Source organism: Triticum dicoccoides, chromosome 5A (genome assembly GCF_002162155.2).
Source record: "Triticum dicoccoides isolate Atlit2015 ecotype Zavitan chromosome 5A, WEW_v2.0, whole genome shotgun sequence".
NCBI classification, from domain to species: domain Eukaryota; kingdom Viridiplantae; phylum Streptophyta; class Magnoliopsida; order Poales; family Poaceae; genus Triticum; species Triticum dicoccoides.
This window is the reverse complement of record NC_041388.1, coordinates 549911249-549930973: the sequence shown is the minus strand read 5'-3', so window position 1 is coordinate 549930973 and position 19725 is coordinate 549911249. Positions and strand designations below refer to the sequence as shown.

The following is a 19725-nucleotide window of genomic DNA, read 5'->3' as shown; positions in this document are numbered from 1 at the left end:
GACAACAATCGCAAGGTACCACTGATATCTCCCGAGATTTGGTTTTTTAATGGAAGGGAGAAAAACCAGTGAGAGGGGCTGGTGGTGGGACGAAGTAAACCGGACGAAAATAAACCGTACCAGGCTACCAACTGCTTTATTGGGAGTAGAGATTTTTGACACTAGATTGAGACTGGTTTTCTTGGTCTCGCATTTCAATTGTACAAATACAGTAGTAGAAAGGAGAAAATCAACGAGCATTCGCTTTCTCTCCCCCCACTCTTTTTTTTTTGAGGGATACTCTTCTCTCTTTTAAAAAAGAAGACAACCCGTCTCACTACGTAGAGGGCCCTACTCCCTCCCTGGCCCACCGCACAACTATAGTTTTGACTCGCTGGTCCTCAGTTTCGTTTTTGGCGGGGCGAGCCCGCGAAGCAATCGCCGCGGTGCGAAAACCGCCCGTGGCGCGCCAAGTTTTTTCCTACTTTCCTTTTGCGCGGGGCGTGGGCTCGGGCGAAACTTGTGGCGCGCGCGCCGGGGGGCGTGGGAGGAGTAGAAATCCATCGGACGCGCGGGGAAGCGGCAGACCTTCGCTCCCATTCTCCAAATTAAACCCGCCCCCGCGCGCTGTCTTCTCCCCCTCCTGCCTCCCCCCATCTCCCCAATCCCACCGCCGCCTCCCCTCCCCTCCCCTCCCCCGCGCCGTCCCCTCTCGCGGCCAGCGTGCTCCCTGCCCCGATCCACACCGAGGCGCGCGTGCCGCCTCCAGGGAAGGAATTCGGCCGTCTCTCTCGCAAGCGGCGCCCTCGACGGCGGCGACCCGGCGCGGGACCTTTTGCCGGTAAGGAACCCTAGATTTCTGCTCGTCTCCTTCTTCCGTCTTTCTGCAGCCATGAAATGCCGAATCCGATCAGATCTTGATTCTTTACCCAGGCCGTGCTCATCGAAGGGGCGGGGCCGAGGAATGCGCTGCCGTGCCTGTATCTGAGACGGCGTCTGCGACAACTGAATTCTCCGTAAATCTGCGATCTGCGATCTGAACCTAACCACCAATCGCTGCCCACAATGGAGGCTGGCGGTGGCGCTGCTTGCCCCGAAGCCCCTGGCGGCGAAGGCGCCAGGTTGGGGCAGTCGCAGATGCAGTCTGACGGCCCGGTCGTGCTCAACCGATCTGCCGAGCTCGAATCAAGCGATGCGATGGATATCGATGCGACCCCAGCGCAAGCTCCTACCCAGATGGTGCCGCCGACGCAGTCTCCCGCTGCTACACTGGCGGATACCATCGTCCAAGTGCAGAAGCAGCTGAAGCGGAAGAGGGCTTCCAACGGCCCTGTGATTGCTCCTGCAGAGAAGGAAACTCTTGCTGCCGGGTGCGGCCAGGAGCTCCAGGGCTTGTTCGAGTACTACAAGGAGGTTTCTGGGCACAAGATGCAGCTCGATGGTGGTGGAAATCTGTCAACCAATGCCATGATTGGGTGCTTGCTGGAGGAGAGCAATCTTGGGCTATCCAAGTTGGTGGATGAGACATTTGAGAAGCTCAAGGGAACAGAGGGCGTCTCTGTGGCTTCGGTCCGCAGCTCCGTGCTGCTCATTGGGCAGAGGATGATGTACGGACAATCTAGCGCTGATGCTGATGTGTTGGAAGATGAATCAGAGCTTTCTCTTTGGTGCTGGGAGGTAAATCCTATCCTATGTTGTTCATTTACAAGTTAGTGCCATGATAGTTCAGTTCAATGCTATTTTAACCCAGAAAGAGTGGCTCTGTTTAAATTAATATGTCTTGATGTCTTGTGGTGGGTTGTTAATTGCAGGTAAGAGATCTGAAGGTACTGCCTGTGAGAACGCGTGGGTTTTTAAGTGTGCGGAGAACTGCCAGAAAGAAAATCCATGAGAGGATCACTGCTCTCCATTGTAAGACATATCTTCTTGCACCATGTTTGAACTTCCATCTATCAATGCTTGACAGCTAATATGCAAATTTATGGCTCAAGTTGTGTGCCCGTTCTTTGAATATTATGATATGCTTTGCTGTTAATTTTGTCTTGAAATGTTGTTGCAAGTTAGTTTTCATTGACATCTAATTAGAACTGTGAATTCGCCTACTCCATAGCTTTGTATTCTGTTCCCTAATTGCATCTCTATTGGCTATTGCAGCAACTTTGTCAGCTCTGGAATCTACAGGAGCTGAAGGTCAAGTAAATGAACTTAGAAAAGTATCAACGAAGTTAAGCAAAGCACTGAACCTGGAAGGGATTAGATCAATGGTGGAAAGAGTGACACAAAAGAACAACATTCAAAGGTGTGTGCGTGCCTTTCACATTGTGTTTTGTTTGTAGGCATTGGCATGCTCATCTTATCTGAACCTTAAGGATTTGAAGCCCTAATATGTGTGTTTATTTGTGAATAAAGGGGTGCCAAAGATGTAGAATCAGCAGATCAGTCAATGCAAGTGATGGAAAATAATGAGGGAACTGTTGGTGGAGTAGATGCTGTGAATGGCTCTGAGCTGCCAAATGGAAATGCTCCTGCTAATGTTAGTATCTCTTTTCTTTCCATCATTTAAAAAAAATTGCAGCATGCAAGTATTTAAAGAATTTCAGAGAATGGGATTAGCTATGTATTCTATAGATGCTATGAAGATACTGACAAACTTGTATACATTAAGTTGCTGCACCTTATTTGAACTTCCAGAAACCAGTTTAATTTTCTTATGTGAACTCATAATACATATGCACAACCAAGCTGTCGTTATATTGGATTGCTTAGCACTTTTGTGAATTCTGAGCCAATATAGCCTTGTTTCTTCCTAAATAAATTATGATATCATAATAGACCTGCTAATCTGAGATTGTTGGTTTTGCCATTTGATCTGCAACTACAATGATTCAGTGGATATGTTAGTTCTTGTATAACATTCCAACATAAATTAGGTTATCTGTTTTTGAGTAAGAGCAACATGCCATATTACAACAGCCGTTTTCCAAGTGAACTGCATTTCTGTTTTATCCACTAATGTCATGTTGTACCACTAAATTCTAGGAACAATCAATTCTGAAAATGCAAAAACAATCCCAGAAGGAAACAAAACGCCAGGAGAAAGAGGAACATCAGATGATGAAACAGCAAAAGAAAATGCAAGAAGAGGCACTGAGAGAACAAAAAAGACGTGAAAAGGAAGAAGCTGAAGTAAAGAAACGACAAAAGAGGCAGGAAGAAGAAGCACTGAAAGAGCAGAAGCGCCGTGAAAAAGAAGAAGCTGAAATGAGAAAACAAGAAAAGAAGCAGCAAGAGGATGCACTGAAAGAGCAGAAGCGCCGTGAAAAAGAAGAAGCTGAAATGAGAAAACAACAAAAGAAGCAGCAAGAGGAAGCTGATAAAGAACAGAAGCGTCTTGAGAAGGAAGCTGCGCAACTCAAGAAACAACTGGCCATTCAGAAGCAAGCTTCGTTAATGCAGCGCCTTTTCAAAAGTAATGACAGTGAAAAACCTAAATCTGGAGAGAATGACTCAGATGCACACTCTGTTGATCCAGGCACTACGAAAAAAGAGATATCAGCTGCTACATCAATAATTGATTCTTCCTTCAATCTGAAAGAGAGCTGGACTTTGGAGTACCTTCAGAGGTGAGCAATATCTCCTAATGTCAGTATTCCTTATGATAGTAGGCTAGCTTGTTAAACACATTCACGGGGTCACTCGAAAACAGAATATGCATGAGGCTTTCCCAGAGAAAATTAACATTAATGAACTATTGTAGTCTTACTGTGCCCTTTTATATGCTTTAGATATGCCACTTATATGTGTTGAATGGAATGCATCACAGGTTGCAGATCACTGGTTGGCAAAAGTTATCAAACTATAACAGGTCCTCCAGATGGGGTATCAGACACAAACCCAAGGAGGCGTTTAAAGAGCTGAAGCTTCAAAAAACCTCAGATGACATGATCGATGAAATACTTTCTGCTCCAAATGAAGATGCTTGTCACAATTCAGGTCAAGAAAATGAACCAGATAAACTAGGAAATGACATTGATATGCTTCCAGCCAGTGAGGTTGAATGTCATGTCACCCGTAATGATAATTCTCTGCCAACTAGATTCATAAAGAGAAAGCTTCTGCAATTTGCCAAAAGTAACAGGCCAGCATATTATGGGACTTGGAGGAAGAAAAGGTTAAAACTTAATCTGAAAAATATCAATAAATTCTTGATGTTTTTCAATCTACTGCCATATCATGCTATGTTTTATATTCATTTGCAGTGCTGTAATTCGTCCAAAGTGTCCACTTATGATGGACCCTGATCTTGATTATGAAATTGACAGTGATGATGAATGGGAGGAGGTAATTGCCAATGATCTTGCTTTGTCGTCCTTCCTTTCTCCCAAGAGATACTCATGTTATGTTTGCTGCACAGGTGGATCCTGGTGAGAGCCTTTCTGATTGCGAGAAGGACACTGATGAGGTTATGGATGAAGAAGATTCCAAGATCACAGATGAAGAAGAGGAAGATAGCTTTGTCGTCCCTGATGGTTACCTCTCGGATAGTGAGGTATACTCTTCTAACATTGAGTAAATGAATTGTTCTGTCAACATAAGGTAGAAATTCTATTCCACATGTTTTTGCCTGTATGCTTACATCCAAGCATGTCCCTACCACCTCAGAGTTAACAAAAGCGCAAGACAGACAAGATTAAATCTGCATTCAGATGTGATAGACAGCAAAGCATTCTCTAGCATTTAACTAGGCTGACCTGCAATACTTGTTATCCCCTTTATCTTGTTGAACAAACAACTTCTGTCAAAGCTGTTACAAAGATAATAAAATTATAATGCTATCTTAAGCAAGAAATAAAAGAAATACACATGCTTTTTGTTGATTGATGCATCCCCATTCCCAACTATCCATCATAATGAAATATTGTTCTGCAATTCAACATTTGGAGTTTCTTTCCTGCAGGGCATTCAGGTAGAAAGTCTAGTGGATGAAAAGGCTGATGATGCCAGTAGTTTGCCAACCAGCCAGTGTCCAGAAGTTGAGGAATTCAGAACTTTACTACGCCAGCAAAAAGTGCTTAACACTCTGACTGAACAGGCTCTCCGCAAGAGTCAACCTCTAGTAATATCCAACTTAGCTCATGAAAAGGCTGACTTATTGACCGCCCAAGATCTCAAGGGAAGTTCGAAGATTGAGCAACTTTGTCTGCAAGTTCTTTCAATGCGGATCTGTCCAGGGGGTGGAGTTGTTGATGTGCCAGCCATTGACAGTTCATCTGCTGCTTCTGAAGAAACCAACCAGTCCAATGCAAAAAGTAGCCCTGCAGCTGCATCCTCTGTACTAGATACAGACCTGCAAGAAATTGTAAGTAGTCGCAACTTGTTTGTATTTCCCTTTTGAATGGAGGTAGCATTTTTAAGTCTTGTTTAATTATTCTTTGTTTAACTCCACCACAGGTTCAGGTGATACAGTCAAGTCGAGATGGTATCCACAAGCTGGTGGAATTACTGCACCAGAAATTTCCGACTGTTAAGAAGACTCAACTGAACCATAAAGTGAGGGAGATATCTGACTTTGTTGATAACCGCTGGCAGGTCAGAATACTAACACTTGGCAGGACACCTTAATACCTGATTATCACTGCTCATTTACTATAGTAGCATGATTACTAGCTGAGAACAGACTACATGGATCAAAGATTTCACTGTATTAAGGTGTTCTGCTCTTATTTGGCTGCAGGTTAAGAAAGAGGTTCTTGACAAGCTTGGTTTAACTTCCTCACCACCTGGTAACTACCCTATACATCCTTCTTTTCTCAGTAGGAATGTTGCACCTCACCAACCATTTTTCGTTTTTTCAGTGGATCGTCCCCAGAAGACGAAAGCCGTAGCTGATCGTCCCTCTAAGACGAAAGGAATAGGCATGTACTTCTCAAAGCGGTGTTTACCTCCAGAAGAGGCCGTCAACGCCCTTGCATCTTCACCTGAGCTGCGCTTGAAACCAAGAACTGTTCAAGGCAGCAATGGTGTTGCTGGTGCTCCTCAGGTTGATCTGTTCCCCTCGCAGAAGTGATGGTCCTGACAAGCTGATCCTGAAGCAGTCTTTCTTGAATTGGGTCCATGCATTGGCGGTTTAAAACAAGCAGAAACCTCTTGGGTAATAATGGTGTAATACAAAGGCCACTCAGGTGCAACATGGCATTGCATCCTGCTCCTAGCTGTGTGGTGATTTTTTGCAATCTGCTCTAGCTTTAGTGGGTTTATAGACATGTGTCTTTTGTCATGTCAATTGTTCCATTGCTACATATGCTATTCTGACAGTGAAGCTTATAATCTTTTTTACTTAGCACGCCTCTCATAATTTTTAAATTGGATGGACCGGCTGTCCCAATGGGGAAAACAGGGACTGATGTATTGTCAGATTTTCTAAAGATGCATATGTCTAGTTTTTTCTGACAAAAGCATAGATCTTATAGTGAAAAGCCAGAAAATATATGAGAATGCTGCATAAGCTAGGATTTAAACCCTGAGCCAGGGTACGCCAAAGGCCCAATACCAACTTGGCAAGTTGTAGTTTGTGTCTTTGTGATTTATTTAAGTATTCCCTTTGTTCGGAAATAAGTGGTATGGTTTTAGTTCAAATTGTTTGTCATCAAAGCACATGAAACCTGAACTGATTGCATAATTAAGTTCAAGCTACGTTGCACAATACAAATTTAAACTAGTTCGATGGAAGTGTGATCACTTCTGCTGTGGGCTGCCTCTCGGACGGCCTAGTCTTGTTCGTGTTGTCAAGCCCCTTCTTAAGGCTGGCGCTTCTCGGGGACGAGCTCTGGATGCATCTGCCTGAGGTTGGCCATGTACTCTTCACGGCTTGAACGCCTCTTGTTTTCATGTACAATGTGTGGAGAAAAAGTAGATATCAAAACATGTATTTGGGAAAACAAATATTAATCATGTATAAAAAATGTTTCATACAATGTGTATGAAAAAAGTAGACATGTCCACATCAAAAAATATATTTAAGAATGTTAGATGTGTATAAAGAAATGTTCCTGACGTATAAAAAAATATACATAGCGTGTTGAAAAAAGGTAGATATGTGTCGACAATAAAAAATGGTGAAAAAAAAGAAAACAAAACAAGAAAAAAAAAAGAAAGAAAACAATAGAAAGCAGTGCAAATAGTGAAAAATCCGATACGAGAAATCATAGGAAAATCCATTATCAAGTGACAACACATGTCTATGGTTAGGAAACCTTAACCATATGTTGATCAACGAGCTAGTCTAATAGAGGCTTACTAGGGACACAGTGTTTGTTTATGTATCCACACATGTATTTAAGTTTCCGATCAATACAATTCTAGCATGAATAATAAACCTTTATCATGATTAAGGAAATATAATAATAACCACTTTATTATTGCCTCTAGGGCATATTTCCAACAGCGAGGCACTCGCCTTCATATGCGAAGCTATCTTCTTCAGGACGGGTTTTGCTTGGGGGTCGGTGAGCTTTGCGGAGCTCCATCCAAGGGTCTGCTCGGGCGCCGCCGCCAGGAGCGCATGGTGCGGGGCGGTGCCGCGAGCGTCCAGAAAGACCCAGCATTGTCGGAAGCCTTCCACTTTCTTCCCGGCCTTCATGAGCGAGTTTCCGCTGAGCACATCAACAAAGGAGACGCACGCGGATCGCTGGGTCCGGGCGGTGAATCGCAAGCTGAAGAAGTGGCGGAATTGTGCCATCGAGGGCCTCATGCCCACAAAAGCCTCGCAGTAGAAGGCGAAGACGGACAAGAGGAGAATGGAGTTGGGCCGAAGGTGAAGGGCATGGACTTGGTAGTGCTCAAGGATGGAGTAGAAGAATTCGGAGAAGGGCAGAACTAGCCTGGCGAAGAGTTGTGGAGGAAGAAGGGGTAGACGGACTCTGCCAGGTTGCTCCGCACCATGGAGCTGGGCCAGATCCGGGTCGCGCCCCATTCGTTTCGGTCACCGGCCGTCAACGGGAGGACCGGATTGAGGTCCTTCTCCTTGGTGATGGAGGAGGTTGAGAGCACCGGCGTGAGGGAGGAGGAGCTCGCCTCGGGGCTACGGGCTTCACTTTCCCGGCGGGCGCCATTCGCGGGATCACTGACACCGGCGAGGAGGAAGGAAGGGTGGTGCTCTGTCTGGATCTGGAGGAGCTTCACGAGAGAAAGGGGACTGCGGCAGGATGAGGAAGACGCAAGACACGGGAGACACAATGATGGCCCCACGGCTTGCGCCAGGCTTTTGTCAGCCCGGACAGTTGCCGAGGAGTCGTGGGGAAGTGGGGGCGTCCCGCGCCCCATCGTGCGCCACACGTCAAGCTTGGCCCGCAGGCGGTTGGGGCCCACATCACTTGCGCCTCCTCTTAGGCTTCGACTCCAAGCAAGGCCGTGCGCGCCGCGGGCTACCGTCGGGGCTCTAGGACTGGGGGTACCCAGGCCCGTTTGCCTGCGGCCCATCGCGTGGCATCAACAAAGGCCCGGTACGGCCCAGCGCCAAGACTTCATGAGCAAGACCCTCACGAGGGCCCCCACCTCGCGAGGAGAGCTATACCAGGGCCTCCCGCAGGGTGGTCTCTCAAGGCCGCCTCCTGAGGGGCGGACATCCCTAGGCTGGCAACCCAACCTCACGAGGCGCGGGTGACGTGAGCCATGACGAACGGAGCCAGAAGGGCACCAGCGGGCGCAGGCAAGGACAATTTCCTTTTTGGCGCTAAGGAGACAAGGACGTATGCGGGTTCCCAAGGAATCCCCAAAAGGTTTCCATTCCAATGCAACAAGGCCAAGACCACGAGCCCGACAGGACGGAGGTCAAGACCGAGCCCACCTACGCGTCACGACCAGATGCTTTGCAGACGAAGTCCACCTTTAGCCAGGATAGGGTGTACTCCTGCCTCCTTCAAATTTGGCTGCTGTGGTATCCCTTCCCGCCTACATCTTCGGGGGAAGAGGACCGGGCCAGTATAAATATAGGTTAGATGCTACCATAGAGGAGGATCGATCCTTGCGCCCTCCCGAGGCAGTTCATCCCTTGTACTAGTTCATACTCATCCTCCTCGCGAGGCAATCCACCACAAAGCAGGAGTAGGGTCTTACACCACAAGGTGGCCCAAACCTGGGTAAATCTCGTGTCTCTTTCCTCGTTCGCTCGCCCAAGCATGACGAAGCAAGGCCGTGGGGCGGTGAGCGGCAAGCCGTAGCCTAGCGGAGTCCTTCACGCACGCCCCAAAGTTCGAACCTTTCTTGGGTCCGCGGAGCCCCGATTCCGACAATCAACCTGCTTCAGCTTGAGATTCTCTTGGGTGAGCTTTTCCTGAGACTTAGTGAGTTCATCAACCTAGAACTGCAAGTTCCTCCTGGCTTCACTAAGCACTTCCTTCTCTTTCAAATGGTTGAACTCCAGGTTTCGGATGACAGTGCCTTGAGCTTTTGTCAGGTTCATAAGGACTGCATACTTCTCTTGCAGCTTGAAGATCTATGCCTCTTTCTTCTCCATCTCCGTTGTTAGGGCATGTCTCTCTCTAAATGGTTTTGGTGATTGATGACAACGCTTTTGCGGACTAATCGTGTGCACTGAGCTTTCAGATATTTATTCATTGGCACAAGACGATTCTTTTCCCCTCGGTGTTTAAGGAGAAGACGGTGTGTTTCCTTCGTTTTAGATTTGGTGGACTTGAGTCGTAGGAAACACCGTACTATCAAGAGAGGGTCCATATCAGAAAGGTTAGGATTAAATCAACACATACACGTCCCCTTTGCACCCCCAAATATTTCCGGCATCTTTGGAGGATCCTTCGTTGTCTCGGAAATGGGCTTGATAGTGATCCAGCGGTAGTACCGCGGCGCCGAGCGGCAGTACTGTTGGAAATATGCCCTAGAGGCAATAATAATGGTTATTATTATATTTCCTTGTTCATGATAGTTGTCTATTGTTCATGCTATAATTGTATTAACCGGAAACTGTAATACATGTGTGAATACATAGATCGTAATATGTCCCTAGTAAGCCTCTAGTTGACTAGCTCGTTGATCAATAGATGGTCGTGGTTTCCTGACCATGGACATTGGATGCCATTGATAACGGGATCACATCATTAGGAGAATGATGTGATGGACAAGACCCAATCTTAAGCGTAGCACAAGATCGTGTAGTTCGTTTGCTAAAGCTTTTCTAATGTCAAGTATCATTTCCTTAGACCATGAGATTGTGCAACTCCCGGATACCGTAGGAATGCTTTGGGTGTACCAAACGCCACAACGTAACTGGGTGGCTATAAAGGTGCACTACAGGTATCTCTGAAAGTGTCTGTTGGGTTGGCACGAATCGAGACTGGGATTTGTCACTCCGTATGACGGAGAGGTATCTCTGGGCCCACTCGGTAATGCATCATCATAATGAGCTCAATGTGACTAAGGAGTTAGCCACGGGATCATGCGTTACGGAACGAGTAAAGAGACTTGCCAGTAACAAGATTGAATGAGGTATGGGGATACCGACGATCGAATCTCGGGCAAGTAACATACCGATAGGCAAAGGGAATTGCATACGAGATTGATTGAATCCTTGACATCGTGGTTCATCCGATGAGATCATCGTGGAACATGTAGGAGCCAACATGGGTATCCAGATCCCGCTATTGGTTATTGGCCGGAGAGATGTCTCGGTCATGTCTGCATGGTTCCCGAACCCGTAGGGTCTACACATTTAAGGTTCAGTGACGCTAGAGTTGTTATGAAAAATAGTATGTGGTTACCGAAGGTTGTTCAGAGTCCCAGATGATATCCCGGACGTGACGAGGAGTTCCAGAATGGTCTGGAGGTGAAGATCGATATATTGGACGAAGGGTATTGGAGTCCGGAATTGTTCCGGGGGTACCGGGTGACGACCAGCGTGTCCGAAAGGGGTTTCGGAGGCCCCGACAAGCATTGGGAGGCCTTATGGGCCAAGGGGAGGGGGCACATCAGCCCACTAAGGGTCTGAGCGCCCCTCCCACCCCATCTCACGTAACCTGGAGAGATGGGGGCGCCTCCCCTAGGGCAGCCACCCCTCCCGGCTTGTGGGGCAAGTTTCCTAGGGGTGGGGGTGTCCAAACCCATCTAGGGTTTCCCCTGTGGCCTCCGCCCCTCCCCTAGGTAACCCTAGGACGCCTCCTCCACCCCTTCCCCCTATATATAGTGAGGGAGAGAGAGGGCAGCCGCACCCTTCCCCTGGCGCAGCCCCTCCCCCTCTCCTACACCACCTCCTCCTCCGTAGCGCTTGGAGAAGCCCTGCCGGAGAATCACAAGCTCCATCACCACCACGCCGTCGTGCTGTCAGAGTTCTCCCTCAACTTCTCCACTCCCCTTGCTGGATCAAGAAGGAGGAGACGTTCCCGGGCTGTAAGTGTGTTGAACGCAGAGGCACCGTTGTTCGACGCTTAAATCAGAATCGACCGCAATCTGAATCGTTGCGTGTACGACTCCACCAATCGCGTTCTTGTAACGCTTCCGCTTAGTGATCTTCAATGGTATGAATATGCACTCCCTATCTCTCGTTGCTAGTATCTCCTAGATTGATCTTGGTGACACGTAGGATTTTTTTTGAATTATTGCTACGTTCCCCAACAGTGGCATCATGAGCTAGGTCTATGCGTAGATTCTATGCACGAGTAGAACACAAAGCAGTTGTGGGCGATGATTTGTTCAATTTGCTTACCGTTACTAGTCTTATCTTGATCTGGCGGCATTGTGGGATGAAGCGGCCCGGACCGACCTTACACGTACACTTACGTGAGACTGGTTCAACCGACTGACATGCACTTGATGCATAAGGTGGCTGGCGGGTGTCTGTCTCTCCCACTTTAGTCGGATCGCATTCGATGAAAAGGGTCCTTATGAAGGGTAAATAGCAATTGGCATATCACCGTTGTGGTTTTGCGTAGGTAAGAAACGTTCTTGCTAGAAACCCATAGCAGCCATGTAAAACATGCAACAACAATTAGAGGACGTCTAACTTGTTTTTGCAGGGTTTGCTATGTGATGTGATATGGCCAAAAGGATGTGATGAATGATATATGCGATGTATGAGATTGATCATGTTCTTGTAATAGGAATCACGACTTGCATGTCGATGAGTAGTACAACCGACATGAGCCATAGGAGTTGTCTTAATTTATCTATGACATGCGTGTCAATGAAAACGCCATGTAATTACTTTACTTTATTGCTAACCGTTAGCCATAGTAGTAGAAGTAATAGTTGGTGAGGCAACTTCATGAAGACACGATGATGGAGATCATAATGATGGAGATCTTGGTGTCATGCCGGTGACGATGGTGTTCATGCCGCGCCTCGAAGATGGAGATCAAAGGCGCAAGATGATATTGTCCATATCATGTCACTTTATGATTTGCATGTGATGTTTGTCATGCTTACATCTTATTTGCTTAGAACGACGGTAGCATAAATAAGATGACCCCTCACTAAAATTTCAAGGAAGTGTTCCCCCTAACTGTGCACCGTTGCGAAGGCTCGTTGTTTGGAAGCACCACGTGATGATCGGGTGTGATAGATTCTAACGTTCGAATACAACGGGTGTAAGCCAGATTTACACATGCAAAACACTTAGGTTGACTTGACGAGCCTAGCATGTACAGACATGGCCTCGAAACACGAGAGACCGAAAGGTCGAACACACTACAAAAAAAAGACACATCCGTGACATTTTGGGCTGAACGAATTTTTTTTGTCATACATATGACACTTCTATGACGATAATTGTGACGAAACCCGGTATCATCATAGATGTGGTGGGCTCCTACTTCTATGACAAAAAAATCATGACAGAAAATGGGCTTTTTGTCCTGGGCGGGCCGGAGACGCAGCTGCATGACATTCTTTGGGCCGTCCATGATGGAAAAAACCGTGGTAGAAGCGAGGGCGAGGAAAATTTTGAGGAGTTCCCGGTTACGGTGGGAGGTCGGGGGCCGAGCGATGCGCGTTTCTCTCGTACACGTACACACGTGTGTGTGAGGCGTTGGCTCTAACTGAACCCGAGCGAGGCGTTGGGCTCTAACTGAACCCGAGCGATTGCACTGCAGGCTACGCGTTACTGAACCCAAGCGATCGATCGATGGCTGTTAACTGAACCCGATCGAGCGATTCCTTCGCTACTGCTGCTAACTGAAGCCGATCGATTGGATGAACAGTGAGCGTTGCGGGGGTGGGGGGGGGTTTGGATGAACAGTGAGCGGTGGCGTTGCCTCTGGATGAACATGACCCCGTGGTGTGGTGGAGGGCTGGATGATTAGTAGACGGTGGAGGGGTGCCCGTGGAGGGGTGGTTGAACAGGACCCCGTGGTGTGGAGGGCTGGATGAATAGTAGACGTTGGAGGGGTGGTTGAACAGTAGCCGGTGGAGTAGCGCGCAGTGGAGGCTGGATGGACAGGAGCCCGTGAAGGCTGGAGGAGGTCGACGATAGCCCATGGAGACTAGAGGAGGTCGACGGTGGAGATGAACAGTATCCCGTGGAGTCCCGTTTTGCGGTACGCCACACCCCTCCCGATGAACAGGACCCCCATTTCAACCGTAGGAGGTCCGTTTCATCCGTTTTGCGGTACGCCACACCCCTCCCGATCAACAGGACCCCCGTTTCGACCGTAGGAGGTCCGTTTCCTCCGTTCTACGGTACACCAGGCCTTGTTTCCATTGCCTGTTCCGTCCAAGCCCTCCCGATGAACACGACCACGCATTCCGTTCCGACCCAGCCGGTTGGCTCCCACGCGTTCCGTTGCCTCCCGATGAACACGACGCATTTCGTTGCCTCCCCATGAACACGACGCATTCCGTTGCCTCCCCATGAACACGATGACTACGCTGTTTCTCCGTTCCGACACAGCCATGTACACGAGCCCTGGCCGTACGTATGCGCGAGGTAGGCGTTCGAGACCCCGCCCGTATGTACACATACGTGGCCGTATTTTATTTCTTGCACCTGGCCGCTGTATGTACGTGTACATGCTACGTACGCACCTCTACTACGACACGTGCGCACCTCTACATCGACCAGTATGTACGTACACGTTCGTGATCAGAATGACAATGCTACGTACACTTGGACCAGGTGGGTCCCGACTGTCAGGCACTTCCTTGCGTGCGAAGATGTAGCTGGTGGGTCCCAACAGTCAGGGGGGCGAATCATTTTGTTTTTTTGCCCGGACGCACTTCATTGCGTGCGAAGGTGTAGCTGGTGGGTCCCAACAGTTAGGGGGGAAACGTTTTTTCGCAAAATATGGTGGCCCGTCCGGTGGGTCCCTGCTGTCAGGTGGAGGAATAATTATTTTGCACGTAATAAGGAGGCACTTCCTTGCTGCGGCTGTGGACCCAGCCGTCAGCCTCTCCACGTACAGTCCACGTCCGATGGAAGCCGTTCCTTGACCACGTTGACCATGCCGCGCTGAGAGCACCAGGGCGGTGGACGACGGCGAGGCCTAGGAAGGGGATGACGCGGAGCCGGGGAAGACGCGACAGTGGATGCCCACGCGTAGAGGAGTACGAGGGTTCACTGGTTCGCTGTGTGTGAGGCTGCCGTCGCTGCAGAATAACAGGGGGTGTGATTGAGTAGAGAGATGGCCTGGCCAGCGGTGGGAGTAATAGGGGGCGATGAGGCCTCCGCCGCATCGCAGCCGGCCACAGGAGGCAGGAGCACGAGGCACGACCGACACTGGTTTGGGCGGCTGGAGCAAGAAGACCAGAGGTTGAAGAAGCACTACGGCCGTTGGATGGACATCGTACGGTCACTGGAGCTAGAATCATGCATATTGACTAAGTTGACAAAGCCCTCCATCCCCGTCAACTTAGTAGGCCCACAAGTCAGCCTGCCACTATACTGGGTCCCAGCTAACAGGGGGAGTATTCATTTTTTTATGCGTAATAAGGAGGCACTTCCTTGCGTGTGAAGATATAGCTGGTGGGTCCGAGCTGTCAGCAGCGGTAACGTTTTTTTCGCGAAATACAGAGGCCCTTTCGGTGGGTCCCTGATGTCAGGTGGAGGAATCATTATTTTGCACGTAATAAGGAGGCATTTCCTTGCGTGCGGCCGTGGACCCAGCTGTCGGCCTCTCCACGTACAGTCCACTTTAGATGCATGTCGGTCGTTAACCACGTTGACCAGGTCGCGCCGAGAGCACCAGGGCAGTGGACGACGGCGAGGCCTAGGAAGGGAACGACACGGAGGCAGGGAAGACTCGGCAGTTGTTTCCCACGCGAAGGGGAGTACGACCGTACGAGGGTTTACTGGTTTGTTTGCCGTCGCCGGAGAATAACAGCAGGCGTGGGTGAGTAGAGGGATGGCTAGGCCAGCGATGGGAGTACGGTGGGGCGGTGAGGCCTGCGCGGCAGCAGAGCCGTCCGCGGGGAGGAGGGAGCAGGCAGTCCCACCGGCGCATGTTTGAGCGGCCGGAGCAGGAAGAGCAGAGATTGAAGAAGCACAATGGCCGTTGGATGGCCATCCAACAGTCACTGCTTGTGCGTCAACCTTTTTTTTAGGAAAGCCTCAAATCTGTGGAAAACATCATACATCCCATCTGCCATTATTTCTAATAATTTACAGCCCATTTGCTAATTATTAAGGTTTTTTTGGAGCCCATATTCTTTTTGTTAGCATTACAACCCATATTGTGACCACGGTTAAAAAATTATACGAAATTTTGCATATTTCGGTGCGGTCTGAAATGTTTTTAATCCCAAAATTTCGACTCACATTCAAACTGATTTTAAAAATAAATGTATATCAATATAAAATCCAACAAATTCTCCATGCATAAAAATTAGTGTAATTTAAAATCTCGAAATGAAAAAAAGATATTTGAAACTAATTGCCGGTTTGATGTGTTTTAAAAATGTACAACCCATTTCTCATTACCGACGGGCCATTTTCTCGGCCAGCAGAATGAAATCTCTCCTCGTCTTGAAAGATTTGCAGCCCAACAGGCCTGACAAAGCGACTTACTTGGCAAATCACAAAAAAACTGGGCTGTGGCCATGGACCCAGCTGCCAGCCTCTCCACGTACAGTACTCTTCCGATGGAATGTCGTTGACCATGTTGACCACACCGCGCCGAGAGCACCAAGACGGTGGACAACGGCGAAGCCTAGGAAGGGGACGACGCGGAGCCGGGGAATATGCGGCAGTGGATGCCCACGCGGAGAGGAGTACGAGGGTTCATTGGTTCGGCTGCAGTGTGAGGCTGCCGTCGCTGCAGGGCCTGGCTAGCGGTGGGAGTAGTAGGGGGCGATGAGGCCTCAATGGCAGCACAACTGGCCACTGAAGGCAGGAGCAGGCGGTCTCCCCGGCGCTGGTTTAGGCGGCTGGTGCAAGAAGAGCGGCGATTGAAGAAGCAACATGACCGTTCGATTCAAATCCAATGGTTACTGCTGCTAGAATCGTTTGTTGACTAAGTTGATAAGCCCTGCGTACGCGTCAACTTAGTAGGCCCACAGGTCAGCCTCCCAACCGGTGCGCCCCAGATGTCAGTGGGAGGAATCATTTTTTTCCGCGTAATAAGGAGGCAGTTGATTGCGTGCGGCCAGGCCAACAGAGGGAGTAGGGTGGGCCGGGGAAGCCTGCGCGGCATCACAGCGGGCCACAAGAGGAGGGAGCAGGCAGTCCCGCCAGCGTTAGTTTAGGCGGCTGGAGCAGGAAGATCAGAGATTGAAGAAGCACGTCGGCCGTTGGATGGACATCCAACAGTCACTGCTGCTAGAATCGTGTGTTCATTGACAAAGCCTTGCGTAAACAAGTCAGCCTCGAAATATGTGGCGTGTACAACCCATTTTCTATTATTTTTATAATTTTTACTCATTTTCTAATTCATATGGAATTTATTGCAGCCCGTTTTCCATTTTTAGAATTGCTGGCCATTTTCTGGTCAGTACTAAGGTAAAAAAATTAACTAAATATGTGGGAAATTTTGAAAATTCGCAAATTTTTGCTGGGGGACGAAATATTCTTAATCCAAAAATTAATAGCCATACTAAAACAAAGTTAAAATAAATTAGTACTATGTCATTTTAAATCCAATGAAATACGTATAAGATATCAGTGAAGAACAAAAACAAAAAAAGAAACTTATATCCCATTTGCTATAATTTTTTTTGAATTTTTAACCCCTTTTGATATTACTTTTAACAGACATTAACCATACTCTTAAGCTAGGCTGGAATGCATCCCTCCTCGTCTTGAAAGATTTGCAGCCCAGTAATTCGGAGAAAACAAATAGGCCTAGCTTGGATATTCTTCAAAAAGAAATACTGGGCTACCTATTTTTCCAAAGAACTGGTGCATGAGCATTTAGCTTTATTTATTTATTTACTTATTTATGTTTAGGGGACCATGAGCATGCACCTGAGCCGGATTCATGTGAGAGCCTCCCTTCCAGTTAATTATGGGCTTCTCTATTGGGCCTTCATCAGTGGGCTGCATGTTATCAACAAGTGGAAAATGTGTTCCGTACGAAAAATAGTATGCGCTACGTATGGTACGGGGCACTAAAGGATCGAACCATGCAACGACTTCCAAAACATTGTGTTTTTCGTTCTAACAACATATTTATTCAACCAATAGACGAAATATACTACTGATTGTACATTGAAAATAGCAGCAGTAACCAGGGCTGGGGGTGCAACAGAAGCAGTAAGCAGGCCAGAAGAGTGAAGACACAACTCTCTCTTCCAAACCAAACATTAGCCATCATTACAAAAGGGCTACCAAAAAAGAACAAGTGTATGCATCAAACTAAATAAAGATCCTACTACACCAAGTGTACGCATCTAACTAACTAGCTCAGTTAGACGTTACTATTTATTAAGCTGTGGAGATTGGCTGACGACTTGAACCAGATGGGTGACTGATGGGGAAACTCCAGCCAGCAGGTCGAAGTCTGATACTTGTGACCCTCTCTCCTACTTTGGGCTGCAGAGCGTGGCGGCACATATCAGGGTATGGTGCATGCAGAGACACATGGTATGCTGTGTACACACAGTTTTGCCTGATGAACGAAACCGCGCTGCCATCATGATCCTTGCCGTCGGTTATCTCCTGGTTAATCGGATAATTCAGTCCGACAAACAGAGAGAGTGTATCAAGACTACTTACCAGCCTCCAGTAAAAAATTCGTGAAGGCCCGGAGAAGCTAGGATCCTGCTCAAAGACCTTGCAGTGACTGTGATTATATTCCGCGAAACAACACATCTGGTACGTGCGAACGATCATCAATCTTTCGCCGTCGTCTGATCGAACCAGGAACCACATGCAACTGCTATGCCGCTTTTCTTTGAAAGGTTCTGGGATTAGGAAGGGTAGGGACACCAGGCGGCCTACAACATCATATCAAGTTGGAGTCAAATAAAAAAGGGCTCTTGATTTAGTCAATCTTAAGAACAGCATGTTATGAGCATGACTATTTTTTCAGCAAATGTTGACAGTAATATAAGCAAGCCATCATGATATCATAGGAAAGCAACATACTGCTATAATAGCCGTTTGTAGCGATGACTGGAGTAGGCCAGCAATACGTCCATCCATAGAAGGAGTCGACAACGTAAGTGAAGCCCTTGTGTTCAATGGCATCAAAGAACTATGGAGGATGTATGATCCTGTGATGGACATGCAGATTTATCCACTTACCGCAGTGACCTGTCAGATAGGCGAGACCGCGGTTGAAGAATGCAATTAGCCTGAAGTCTTTATAATTCATAGATCTTGTGGGCACTTGGCAGATTACAACCTTGAGCAAATCAAACTTGGTATCATGTTGGCTATTGTAAGATTCCGAGTATTCTGGGCCGCGGTGCCAAAGCAGTGCAATGTTAATCGAAGGAAGGGGGATGAATCGCCGGGTGTAGACCTCCACGAGCATCCAGCTGCCGCGACCATTGACGAGCACCATCCAAGACATGTTCATGCCGACCCAGTACATGAGGCTGACGGGGATCGGATCACAGTCAAGGGGGTTGATGCTCGCCACCCTACGATCGTTATGCTGCGTGACACGCCGTTTTTGAAGATCAGGCGGCATCAGCAAGCAAGGAGCTGGCTTAAAAAGCTCCGGTCTGAGGGCTTTGAGTAAACGGTACAACCCCGACGAGCACGTGGCGAGCGGCATGGTACTGAGATTGTCCACACACGAAACAATGAGCTTGATTACCTCCGTGGGGAGTGAATTCCAGCCACTCTTTCGGCGGACGCTGCTCGGTTCTGCCATTGTTAGTGCTTGGGTTTCGGACGAGGGGGGAGGCGCCTTAGCGGGGATGGAAGATTGGAAGAGATTATGTGCGGACAAAGATGGAGAAGCGAATATGTGCTGCGGGAAGTGGACATGTGATGATGACTACAACACGCCGCTTGACTTACGAGACACATACCAGCAGCGTAGGGTCATGTCGATGCCAGACAACTTGCTTGAGTGATCACAGTACTGGCACTCCCTACAGTGCTATGCCCTAACTTGCTTGAGTAGAGTAGCAGAGTAGGACTCTGCTCTACTACTAGCACCAGAGGAGTAGTATATTATAATCTAAAATAGTTACAAACTTTAATGCCCGAGCGTGGAATGACTACGAACCGTGCTCAAAGACCGTATCTACGTGGTGTTTGGACATGGGCGACAACCTCAACGCCAATGGTGCTGCTCCCGTTGCACCGTATGTATTTCTGTCCTTCCTGTTCGAAATCGTGGTAGAATTCATGAT

At 48.0% G+C, this 19725-nt stretch overlaps 1 protein-coding gene across 2 annotated transcripts; it reads left to right on the top strand.

Annotated features, from left to right (window-relative positions):
• Nucleotides 1-626: 626 nt before the first annotated feature.
• LOC119302709 (chromatin assembly factor 1 subunit FSM-like) lies at nt 627-6319 on the top strand. Of its 2 annotated transcripts, XM_037579753.1 has the most exons (13): nt 627-820; nt 913-1656; nt 1791-1890; nt 2134-2278; nt 2389-2512; nt 3019-3602; nt 3803-4150; nt 4239-4320; nt 4394-4528; nt 4937-5338; nt 5431-5568; nt 5714-5762; nt 5835-6046. In XM_037579753.1, exons 2-13 carry the CDS (start codon nt 1045-1047, stop codon nt 6044-6046), a joined length of 2931 nt encoding a protein of 976 aa, XP_037435650.1. In that variant the 5' UTR covers nt 627-820; nt 913-1044. The 2 variants fall into 2 exon arrangements, with proteins under 2 accessions (XP_037435650.1, XP_037435651.1); XM_037579754.1 differs by lacking the exon at nt 627-820 and having other exon boundaries at nt 1045-1656; nt 5835-6319.
• Nucleotides 6320-19725: the final 13406 nt, after the last annotated feature.

Excerpts from the sequence above, each read along its gene's own strand:
- LOC119302709 (XM_037579754.1), top strand. The coding sequence starts at position 1,045 with ATGGAGGCTGGCGGTGGCGCTGCTTGCCCCGAAGCCCCTGGCGGCGAA. Across the intron at positions 4,151-4,238 it reads GGGACTTGGAGGAAGAAAAG|TGCTGTAATTCGTCCAAAGT; the intron begins GTTAAAACTTAA and ends ATTCATTTGCAG. Across the intron at positions 4,321-4,393 it reads GTGATGATGAATGGGAGGAG|GTGGATCCTGGTGAGAGCCT; the intron begins GTAATTGCCAAT and ends TTTGCTGCACAG.